Source organism: Somniosus microcephalus, chromosome 14 (genome assembly GCF_052327205.1).
Source record: "Somniosus microcephalus isolate GS21.2 chromosome 14, FLI_Smic_1.0, whole genome shotgun sequence".
Lineage (NCBI taxonomy): Eukaryota > Metazoa > Chordata > Chondrichthyes > Squaliformes > Somniosidae > Somniosus > Somniosus microcephalus.
In genome coordinates, this window is record NC_141000.1 from 5,281,768 (window position 1) to 5,293,407 (window position 11,640).

Genomic DNA, 11,640 nt, shown 5'->3' on the forward strand with positions numbered 1-11,640 from the left:
AGAATCCAGGTCCATGGGGCAAGACTGCTGGCAGTGACCGCCTCGGCTATATGCTCCCATTGCCTTCTGCTGTGTGTCTAGAGGGTCTCCTGGCCCCCTGTGGGTGGAGAACCTGTCTCCTCCTTTCTACCCCCTGCACTAAGGCTCCTGGTGCTGTGTCTGAGTATCATGGTTCCCATTCTCTGCCCTGTTGAGCCATTATTCACTCACAGTTGCCTTCACAAGCAGTTCCAGCAGCTGCTGACTCCAGAATGCACCTCACCTTTAAGAGGCGTAGACTGCCTTTAAGCAGTGGAGGCTAGCTTTAAATGGAGCTAGACTCGCATGAACTTCGGCCCCCTGCTGAGCACTCAGTGCTGGGCTGAACGCAGCACAAAGGTTGCATGCTGCCTGCCTTACTTTGAATGGGCGCGTGCTGATCGCGCATTGCGATCCCTGTGCCTGTTTTTGTGCCTAATCGAATTTTTAGCCCCGTAGGGAGTCTGCTTAAAGCCATTGGTGTGAAATAGTTAAGCCACAGAGCTTCCATGGATGATGCAAAAAACAGGAAAGCATCTACCATGTAGGAGCATGCGCACATTATAGTTTAGCGTAGTGGTTGAAAACTATTTGTTATTTTCTACTTATGCGAGCAGATATTTCAACTCAATAACTACTGAAAAATCTATGTTGAGTTGCTGCTCCTATTGTTCTTTGACCATTTGTTAAATGTGTTTGACACTTAAAGCCAAAGTCACTCTCTAGTGTAGTATTATTTTGCCTAACCACTAAGTTAGGTGGCACAGTAAATAGTGTAGATGGGAGCAGAGAGCTGCAAAGGGACCTTGATCGATTGAGTGAGTGGAGCAAACTGCAGCAGCTGGAGTTCAATGTGGAGCAGTGTGAGGTCATCCAGTGGACATAAGAAAGGTCGATCAGAGAATTTTATAAATGGTGAGAAGCTGGGAACTGTGGAGGAGCCGAGAGATTGAGGGGCCCAAGTACAGAAATCACTAAAAGCTAGTGGACGGGTACAAAAAAATAGTTTAAAAAAAGGTAATGGTGTGTTGGGCTATTGGGGTGGAAGTGATGTTACAGCTGCACAGAGCTCTGGCCAGACCCCACCTGGAGTAACGTGTTCAGTCCTGGGCCCCGCACCTCAGGAAGGACATATTGGCCTCGGAGGGGGAGATTCACCAGAATGGTACCGGGGCTACAAGGGTTAAATTATGAGGACAAGTTGCGTAGATTAGATTTGTATTCCCTCGAGTATAGAAGATTAAGGGGTGATCTAATCGAGATGTTTAAGATGATTAAAGGAGTTGATCGGGTAGATAGAGAGAAACTATTTCCTCTGGTGGGTGAGTCCAGAACAAGGGGGCAGAACCGTAGGCCTTTCAGGAGTGATGTCAGGAAGCAATTCTTTACACATAGGGTAGTGGAAATCTGGACCTCTCTCCTCCAAAAAGTTGTTGAGGCTGGAGGTCAATTGAAAAATTCAAAACTGAGATTGCTAGACTTCTGTTAGGCAAGGGTATTAAGGGATAGGGAACCAAGGAGGGAGATGGAGTTAAGATACAGATCAGCCGTGATCTCATTGAATGGAGGAACAGGCTCGAGGGGCTGAATGGCCTCCTCCTGTTCCTATATTCACCGCCTACAGGAGACGGAGAAAATTACATGAGGGCCTGTGCCTAAAATCAGGAAGCCCACATGAAGAGGTGCGTTCTCTGTCCCTTCCCCGGGCACACTACATATTTACCTAGATATTTGGGCAAGTGGAAACTCTCTGGGAGGTGGAGAACAAAGACCCACCAAAGTAGTTTGAGATACAAAAGCCAAAAAAATGTAGAGTGAAAAATGGGTAAAGGAACAACAGAAAACATAACATGGAACTGATTCTGGTTAAAACAGGCTCATCTATATATATAATATAATAATATAGATGCGGTCTGGATCCAAGCTTTAATATGGTATATAGCATACTGTTTCTTGGATATCTGATATTTTATATCTTAAAGGGGTTAAAGCTTCATTATAAAGTATTTGTAAACAAATGAAAGAAAGGTATCACAAATGGGCCGCACGCTACTGGGTGCAGAATGATTTTAAAAACAAAAAATTAAAAAATAACAATAAAAGGTAAACTCAACATTTCGCAACTCTTGCGGGCAGCATCTTCAGAAATGGCAATACTGTGGTGGTAAAATGCAGCAAGTCTAATAGGCTGCATATTAACAAAATCCTTAGGGTGTGAAATTTGGTTATGCCCCGTTTGGGGGCGGTAGCCGAGTTAAGGCCGGACTTTGAGCGCCCGGCGTGGAGATACCGCCCCGGCCGCTAAATTCGGCTTACCGCCCCGCACAGGAAGTGGAGCGCAATCTTGGGCACTCCACTTCCTGGTGGGGCGGTAACCGAAACGATGTTGGGGCGCGATCGGCAGGGCCTCCGATGGCCAACACTAGACCACCAGGGCGGCGTGGTGCCACAGCCACAGCCTGGCACCGAGACGTGGTGCTGGGCTGCGCTATGGCGGCCAGGACCACGCCATGGCACACCATGGAGGGCTAACCTGGAGGTCGGCCAAAAACAGAAAATGGCGGCGCGGGTCACGGCCGCACCTTCCCTTTAAATACCGCCCCGTAAGCGGAGGTCGGCCCGGCTCGCGACCCGCGAGGCTGGTGCTGACATCGCCTGCGGCAGCCTCACGGGCACAGCCGAATTTCTGCTGCAGGGCGGTAAGGGGACGCTAAAGGGCGCTAAGTGGTCATGGCACACAGTGGTGACACCATCGCTGGCGGCATGGCGGGCCGGGGCGATACCAGCGGGGGCGTGGCACTATCGGGTAGCGCCTCAGCAATGCCCCGTTGAATTTCTCGGGAGGCGCTTTTTTCGCCCCCCCGGCGATAAGCCCTTTGCACCCCGTTAGCACTCCCCGGAGTCGCTAACGACAGGCGCAAAGGAGCCGAATTTCTAGCCCTTAATGTGTTGCCAAGGTAACCCCAATTACAGGCAGCTTAATTTTAAGTCCATCTTTGGAATTAATAAGTAAGTTGTTATCTGGACGAGGTTTCCATGGTCTCTTGTAGCTTCCCACTACAATCTACATCACTACGATCAGGCAACTTGGTTCATTGCAATGGGTCCTCTGTCTGGACTGTGACAACAGGCTTCTTGGCATCCTTAGTTTTTGAATCACAGAGACCATTTGCAAGAGCAGCGAAATGTTCAATTTTACCTTTTTATCCTTCACTCGTGATCTTTTTTGCCTTTTTATTCCCTGTTATTAAATTATGGTGTAATGGGCTGTGTGTAACCCATGGTTGGTGTTTCTTGAACTGTAATCCTCGCTGAGGAACCTTTAGGAAGAATAACTCACATCTTCTCTGTGCTAATGTTCATCCTCTGCAACATTTGAAATTTAGGCCTAGAAATTCAGTATAGCCACTTTTGGGGCGGTAAAGTCGGGCGGGCGCTAAAGTTTGCGCCCGCCGGAAAGTGGAGGCCACTTCGCCGATATTCAGTAGCTTTGGCCAAGGAGTTTGCTCGAACGCTAAAACTGGCGTTGCACCCCTATCTTTAGGCGCTAAGCCGGCGGTGCAGACTGATACCGCCGAGGCCGGGCGCAGCGCAGGTGCGGTCATGTTTTGATTGACAGCAGACACCCTGGCGCCGGCCAGTTCTTAAAGGGGGAAGGGTCGACTTGGTCTGCTGCCACGCCCTGGATACTGCAGCCCTCCAGCTAGGCCTAAACACTGCTGCTGGAGAGAAATAGCGCCAGGAAGGATGCAGAGGGCCCGTGAGCGAGCGCAGCGCTTCTCTGCCCATGATTTGAAGGTGCTGGTTAGGGGTTTGGAGAAGAGAAGAGATATCTTGTTCCCGGACAGTGGCAAGAAGGCTCCCAAGAGGCTGTACCGGAGAGCCTGGAGGGAAATCGCCCAGAGGGTCACAGCCAACAGCGATGTCCCCAGGACTGGTGACCAATGCCGGAAAAAGTTTAATGACCTCACTCGGTTGGTCAGGGTGAGTACCCTTTCCAGTGTCCTCCTCATCCTTGCATGTGCACCTCACATTATGGGCAAAGGGACCTCAAAGGCCTCATGGCCAGCCCTCCTCCAGCAGCTATGGCACTGGCATGAACATCAATAGCACTTTCTGCACTTTACACACTGGCCAAGCTATTCGACCATGGGAGGCAGTGCACACAACAACAGGGCACCACACTGGCCAAGCTATTCGACCATGGGAGGCAGTGCACACAACAACAGGGCACCACACTGGCCAAGCTATTCGACCATGGGAGGCAGTGCACACAACAACAGGGCACCACACTGGCCAAGCTATTCGACCATGGGAGGCAGTGCACACAACAACAGGGCACCACACTGGACTTAGAGGCCGTCCTTTCTCTTGCAGGCCAAGCTGGCACAGAATCTGAAGAGCCAGACTGTCACCGGGGGAGGCCGTGCCCAGTTCCAGGAGCTCAGTGACCTGGAGGAGCGCGTGGGTCGACTCATGGGTGGCCGGGTGACTTGCCCCGTTGCTATTGGAGATGCCGACCCTGTGCTGGGCCACAATGGTAAGGACATGACCGTTTGGACCTCTCTCGTTCCCCTTGCGCTTCAGATCTACATCCTTTGCCACTGTCCGACCAATGCGCATAATGCCACCACTCATGCCTCCCTCGCTGATGCCCTGTCCTCACTCTAAAGCTACTCTTGTGCCTTCCTGCTTTCAGCTGGTGAGGAGGAGGTCCCTGAAGCTGCGAGTGTCAGTCCCTCGGAAGAGGAGGATGACGAGGAGCAAGAGGAAGGCGGCACATCGGGGGAACCCTCATCCGCGCCAGGGGATGGCAATGGAGGGGACACGTCTTGCCTGGAGGAGAGCCAGGGGGAAGTTTGCAGGGGGGTGTAGCTCCTGTGCCCAGTGGCGTCCAGCCACGCGGGAAGGGTCGGGCAGCACGGCTGCCTTCTCCCCAGAGGGGGGAAGTGTTGCAGGGGAGTGTAGCTCCTGTGCCCAGTGGCATCCAGCCATGCGGGAAGGGTCGGACAGCTCGGCGGCCTTCTCCCCAGAGGGGGGGAAGTGTTGCAGGGGAGTGCAGTTGCTGGGCCCAGTGGCGTCCAGCCACGCGGGAAGGGTCGGGCAGCTCGGCGGCCTTCTCCCCAGAGGGAGAGTCCGGCCTCCAGTCCGGAGACGGTCCTCGCCCAGGAGGTGCTCCTCCTTGATCAAATGTCCACGGACTCGGATCGTCGCCACACCAAGTTCATGGGGGTTGTGGCACGGTTGCCTGAGGCCATTGAGTCCCTGGCTCATAGTGTGGCCGATTTCGGGGCCTCACAGGCCAGGGGTTTCGAACAACTCGCGGCAGCACAGGCCAGGGGTCTCGAACAATTCGGGGCAGCACAGGACGCGAGTCGGGCACAATTCAGGGCATCACAGGACGCGAGTCGGTCCGAATTCAGGGCATCACAGGACACGAGTCGGGCCGAATTCAGGGCAGCACAGGCAGCGAGTGGAGAGATGATCAGTGGTGCCATGCAGTCACTGGCTGCTCTGATGCGGGCACAGACCAGGGCAGTACGGGCACTCACTGCTGCCACACTCGCTGTGCCACGCACGCATCGCCAGGGCACCCGCCGCGCTGCTGCAGCACAGCGGTCTGGCCTTCACCAGATTGCTGCGCTTGCTGCAGTGCCAGCCCGGCCGAGTGCCAGTGTCTCTGGCGACCAGCGAGCGCCTGGCATCAGCCAGCTTGCCCCCATTGCTGCAGCCGCCACTGCCACTCCCCCAGCAAAGCTGCGACGAGCTGCTGGAGAGACTGATGCTGCCCAGCCACAGCTGCAGCAGTCAGCAGCCGGCCCCTCGAGGGCCGGAGCTCATCTAGGCCGACCCCCAAGGGTATCTGCCGTCATGCAATGTGCCCCTCAGGAGCCTTCCCCCAGCCTTGCAACACCCACAGGGCCCAGGTTGAGGCGGAGCAGCAGGTCGGCCAGGGGCCGGAAAAGCCTGCACAAGGACTCGCCCTCTCGGCCAACAAAGTAGAGTGTGTTGCCAAATGTTTTTTTATATGGGGGTGTTTGTGTTCTCTATGGGGGGGGTTTATTTTGGTAAGGCCGAGGATGAAGGCAAATGTTTTTTTATATGGGGGTGTTTGTGTTCTCTATGGGGGGGTTTATTTTGGTAAGGCCGAGGATGAAGGCAAATGTTTTTTTATATGGGGGTGTTTGTGTTCTCTATGGGGGGGGTTTATTTTGGTAAGGCCGAGGATGAAGGCAAATGTTTTTTTATATGGGGGTGTTTGTGTTCTCTATGGGGGGGTTTATTTTGGTAAGGCCGAGGATGAAGGCCATTTGGATGGACAAGTTTTGTTATTCCTCCCCAGGTTGTGGGAGTGAGATATGTTTTTGACGGTTTTTTGGGGGTCTTGTCTGTTTTTGGGTTTCATGTGGGAAGGGCCCTGAGTTTGTTCAATAAAGCTTTTTCTTTAATCAGCTTGTCCATGTGTGATGTTTCAAGTGGTTGTTGCGTTAACCGGCTGAGGGCTTGCGGAGCAGCTGCAATCATGTGCCTTCATTGCCGCAAGCCATTCCCTGACAGGGGGCCTAGAAGTGTCGTTCAATAAGCCGCCGACGGACGGCCCTTGGACCTTGTGGCTCCCTCCTGGGCTGGTACTCCTCCTCCTCCTCATGGTCCTCCTGCTCGTCCTCCTGAGGTGGTGGTCCAACGTGAGGTGGCAGTGCCTGAGTCCTGCGGATAGCCAGGTTGTGCAGCATGCAGCAAACGATGACGAACTGGGAGACTCTATCCGGCAAATACTGGAGAGATCTGCCGGAGCGATCCAGGCAGCGGAACCGTTGCTTGAGGATGCCAATCGTTTGCTCTATGATGTTCCTTATGGCTTGATGGCTTTCGTTGTAGGCCTCCTCAGCAGGGGTCGTGGGCGCGCGGAGCGGGGTCATGAGCCATGTACACAAAGGATAGCCTTTGTCCCCGATAAGCCATCCTCTTGGGGAAGGCTGTGCCTGGAACATGTCAGCCACAGTAGTCTGGCGCAGGATAAATGCATCGTGGCTGCTGCCTGGAAACCGGGCATTGACAGCTAGGATGCGCTGCCTGTGGTCACACACCAGCTGTACATTGAGGGAATGGTAGCCCTTCCGGTTGCGGTAATCCTCGGCATTGTCGATAGGTGCCCGCATAGCCACATGCGTGCAGTCAATGGCACCCTGCACCATGGGGAAGTCGGCGATCCTCGCAAATCCGACTGCACGCTGCTCCTGCCTCTCTAGGGTCATGGGGAAGGAGATGAATTGGTGTCTCCTTGTGAAAAGGGCATCAGTGACCTGCCGGATGCAGCGATGCATGGCGAACTGGGAGATGTTCGCTATGTCCCCAGCAGCGGCTTGGAAGGAGCCGCTTGCATAAAAGTTCAGAGCCACCGTGACCTTCACTTCCACCGACAGAGACGTCCTGCACATCAGCTGTGGACGCAGATCTCTGTGAAGCAGCTGGCAGATCTCTGCAACCACCTCCCTTCTGAAGCGCAGCCTCTTAACACAATGCGCGGCAGTCATGGTGAGATAGGACACCTGCTGGCGGTATTCCCTGAGTGGGTAAGGCCTACGTTGCCGATGCCTGATGGCCCCTCTGCGTCTAGGCATGGCTGCCCCTCTCACACAGCGTCTGCGAGCCCTTCGCACATAATGCTGGAACTGAGGGTTGGAACCCCATGCAGCCCCCATAATATACTTGCAAACAGTTAAATCACAATGAGTCAAATTTTCAAGCTCTGGCCAGAAGCCAAAAATACCTCTCCTATGTTGTCCCAAATCAGTAAGGTCTCTTCCTTGGTCTCTGTCCAGAAATCCGTAGCACTAAAGTCATTGCAGCAAAATGGCTGGCCTTTATAGTTCAGTCTAAGTGCCCTTTAATTAGCGCTCCCCGAGGCCCGCAGGGCTTCTGCTGTGTTCCTCTTCACAGTTCTTAACAGCGCCACGCCCACATTGGGCGGGCGCCACTGAAGTTCCGGTTTGGGGCGCACAAACGGCGTTGCACGACGAAATGACGTCATAAGGTGTGCGCGCAGCTGAGCGTGCGCAAACACTTTGCGCCGGCGCTAAATGTCAACTGAAGTTGGGCGTAGGCGCAGATCGTTCTGCGCCCGGGCGCTAAGTGCCTAGCGCTCGAGATCTACTCCTCTTATGGCGCTAACAGCTGGCGAACGCAACTGAATTTCTAGGCCTTAGTGTAAAATAAAGATCAGTGCCATCAATTTCCTCAGGGCTTCTCCCAGTCAACCCCCCCATGTTCCGCAGGGATTCTCCCGATCCACCCCCCATGTTCCTTAGGGATTCTCCCAATCTCTCCCCCCATCCAATGTTCCTCTGGGAATCTCCCGATCGATCCCCCATGTTCCTCAGGGATTCTCCCGATTGACCCCACCGATGTTCCTCTGGGAATCTCCCGTCGATCCCCCATGTTCCTCAGGGATTCTCCCGATTGACCCCACCGATGTTCCTCTGGGAATCTCCCGTCGATCCCCCATGTTCCTCAGGGATTCTCCCGATTGACCCCACCCCCCACCCGATGTTCCTCTGGGAATCTCCCAATCAACCCTCATGGAACATTTGTTATGCAGCTATATGGGGTTTCTGTCAATCTTCCCCCAAAGTTAGGAGAATCACAGTGGAACATGGAAACTTGGTGCTGGTATACAAGTGTGTTTAATGGTGCTGGCTAGTGCCGATATTGAAACCCCTTGTAGAAGGCTCATTAAATGGAATATGCATCTTGTTACATGGTAAGCACACTTGGAATTCTTATTCACAATTGGACAAGGTGCTTCTTTGTCTAACTGGAGAAGAGCTGTAAAAGCTAAGGTTAAAATAAGGCAGTGACACACAGTTGCCATGTCCAGTGTGCCCATTAATTACCCATCAATCTCTCCCATCAGGAATGATCTCCATTGAGGAATTCCGCCAGACCTGGAAACTGTTCAGTTCCCATCTACACATCAATATGGATGATCAGTGTATTGATGACTTGGCCCGGAGCATTGACTTCAACAAGGACGGCAGCATAGATTTCAACGAGTTTCTGGAGGCTTTCCGATTGATACAGAAGGATAAAATCATAGAATCATAGAAAGTTACGGCCCAGAAGGAGGCCATTCGGCCCATCGTGTCCGTGCCGGCCGACAAAGAGCTCTCCAGCCTAATCCCACTTTCCAGCTCTTGGTCCGTAGCCCTGTAGGTTATGGCACTTCAAGTGTACATCCAAGTACGTTTTAAATGCGATGAGGGTTTCTGCCTCTACCACCCTTTCAGGCAGTGAGTTCCAGACCCCCACCACCCTCTGGGTGAAAAAATTCTCCTCAACTCCCCTCTAAACCTTCCACCAATTACTTTAAATCTATGCCCCCTGGTTATTGACCTCTCTGCTAAGGGAAATAGGTCCTTCCTATCCACTCTATCTAGGCCCCTCATCATTTTATACACCTCAATTAAATCTCCCCTCAGCCTCCTCTGTTCCAAAGGAAACAACCACAGCCTCTCCAATCTTTCCTCATAGCTAAAATTCCCCAGTCCAGGCAACATCCTTGTAAATCTCCTCTGCACCCTCTCTAGTGCAATCACATCCTTCCTGTAATGTGGTGACCAGAACTGCACGCAGTACTCTAGCTGAGGCCTAACTAGTGTTTTATACAGTTCAAGCATAACCTCCCTGCTCTTATATTCTATGCCTCGGCTAATAAAGGCAAGTACCCCATACGCCTTCTTAACCACCTTATCTACCTGTCCTGCTACCTTCAGGGATCTGTGGACATGCACTCCAAAGTCCCTCTGATCCTCTGCACTTCTCAGAGTCCTACCATTTACCGTGTATTCCCTTGCCTTGTTAGCCCCCCCAAAATGCATTACCTCACACTTCTCCGGATTGAATTCCATTTGCCACTTTTCTGCCCACCTGACCAGCCCATTGATAACTTCCTGCAGTCTGCAGCTTTCTTCCTCACTATCAACCACACGGCCAATTTTTGTATCATCTGCAAAATTCTTAATCATACCCCCTACATTGAAGCCTAAATCATTGATGTATACCACAAAAAGCAAGGGACCTAGTACTGAGCCCTGTGGGACCCCACTGGAAACAGCCTTCCAGTCACAAAAACATCCGTCGACCATTACCCTTTGCTTCCTGTCACTGAGCCAGTTTTGGATCCAACTTGCCACTTTCCCTTGGATCCCATGAACTTTTTCTTTTCTGACCAGTCTGCCATGTGGGACCTTCTCAAAATCCTTGCTAAAACCCATGTAGACTACATCAAACACGCTACCCTCATCAACCCTCCTTGTTACCTCCTCAAAAAATTCAATCAAGTTAGTCAGACACGACCTTCCCTTAACAAATCCATGCCGACTGTCCTTGATTAATCCGTGCCTTTCTAAATGACTATTAATACTGTCCCTCAGAATTTTTTCCAATAATTTGCTCACCACCAAGGTTCGGTTCACTGGCATGTAATTACTCGGTCTATCCCTTTCTCCCTTTTTAAACAACAGTATAACGTTAGCAGTCCTCCAGCACCACACCTATAGCCAGAGAGGATTGAGAAATGATGGTCAGAGTCTCCGCTATTTCCTCCCTTGTTTCTCTTAACAGCCTGGGATACATTTCATCCGGGCCTGGCGATTTATCTATTATCAAAGATGCTAAACCCCTGAATAACTCCACTCTTACTATGTTCATCTCATCTAATATTTCACACTCCTCCTCCTTAACTACAATGTCTGCATCGTCCCTCTCTTTTGTGAAGACAGATGCAAAGTATTCATTAAGAACCATACCCCCGTCTTCCGCCTCCACACACAGGTTACCTTTTTGATCTCTTATAGACCCTACTCTTTCTTTAGTTATCCTCTTTCTCTTAATGTATTTATAAAACATCTTTGGGTTCCCCTTGCTTTTACTTGCCAATATTTTTTCTTGCCCTCTCTTTGCTTTCCTAATTTCCTTTTTTAATTTCAACCCTGCATTTTCTATAGAACGATAATCAGTAACATCATAAACAGTGATTGTAAAGACAATGTAAATATTGATCAAGTGTATCTTGCCTGAAAAACACAGAGTTCGTCCAGCTTCATATACAAGTATCTGCCTTATGACATTTTCAAGTTACTATGCCTGTAAGGTAAATATCATTCTTGTAATAAATGGAGAAATACTGTTCCAAAATGTCTCATTATTTTTCATTGTGTTTTACTCTGTCTGATCATTGATACTGTATGGTGAGAGAATATTCCACAATATCAAGCAGGCCTATATTCTCTGGAGTTTTGAAGAATGAGAGGTGATCTCATTGAAACATACAACATTCTTACAGGGCTTGACAGGGTTGATGCAGGGAGGATGTTTCCCCAGGCTGGGGTGTCTAGAACCAGGGGTCACAGTCTCAGAATAAGGGTTCGGCCATTTAGGACTGAGATGAGGAGAAATTTCTTCACTCAGAGGGTGATGAATCTTTGGAATTCTCTATCCCCAAGGGCTGTGGAGGCTCAGTCATTGAGGATATTCAAGACAGAGATTGATAGATTCTTGGATATTAAGGGAATCAAGGGATATGGAGATAGTGCGGGTAAGTGGAGATGAGGTAGAAGATCA

The 11,640-nt window shown here is 51.1% G+C and overlaps 1 protein-coding gene across 2 annotated transcripts in view; it reads left to right on the forward strand.

Moving 5' to 3' along the window:
* ppef1 (protein phosphatase, EF-hand calcium binding domain 1) overlaps nucleotides 1-11,208 on the forward strand; it is a 135,205-nt gene extending 123,997 nt beyond the window's left edge. For both annotated transcript variants that reach the window (XM_086006174.1, XM_086006173.1), the window contains exon 18: nucleotides 8,933-11,208. In XM_086006174.1, the coding sequence (XP_085862300.1) occupies nucleotides 8,933-9,123 (191 nt within the window). In that variant the 3' untranslated portion in view covers nucleotides 9,124-11,208. The remainder of the gene's footprint in view (nucleotides 1-8,932) is intronic.
* The last annotated feature ends 432 nt before the right edge of the window (nucleotides 11,209-11,640 follow it).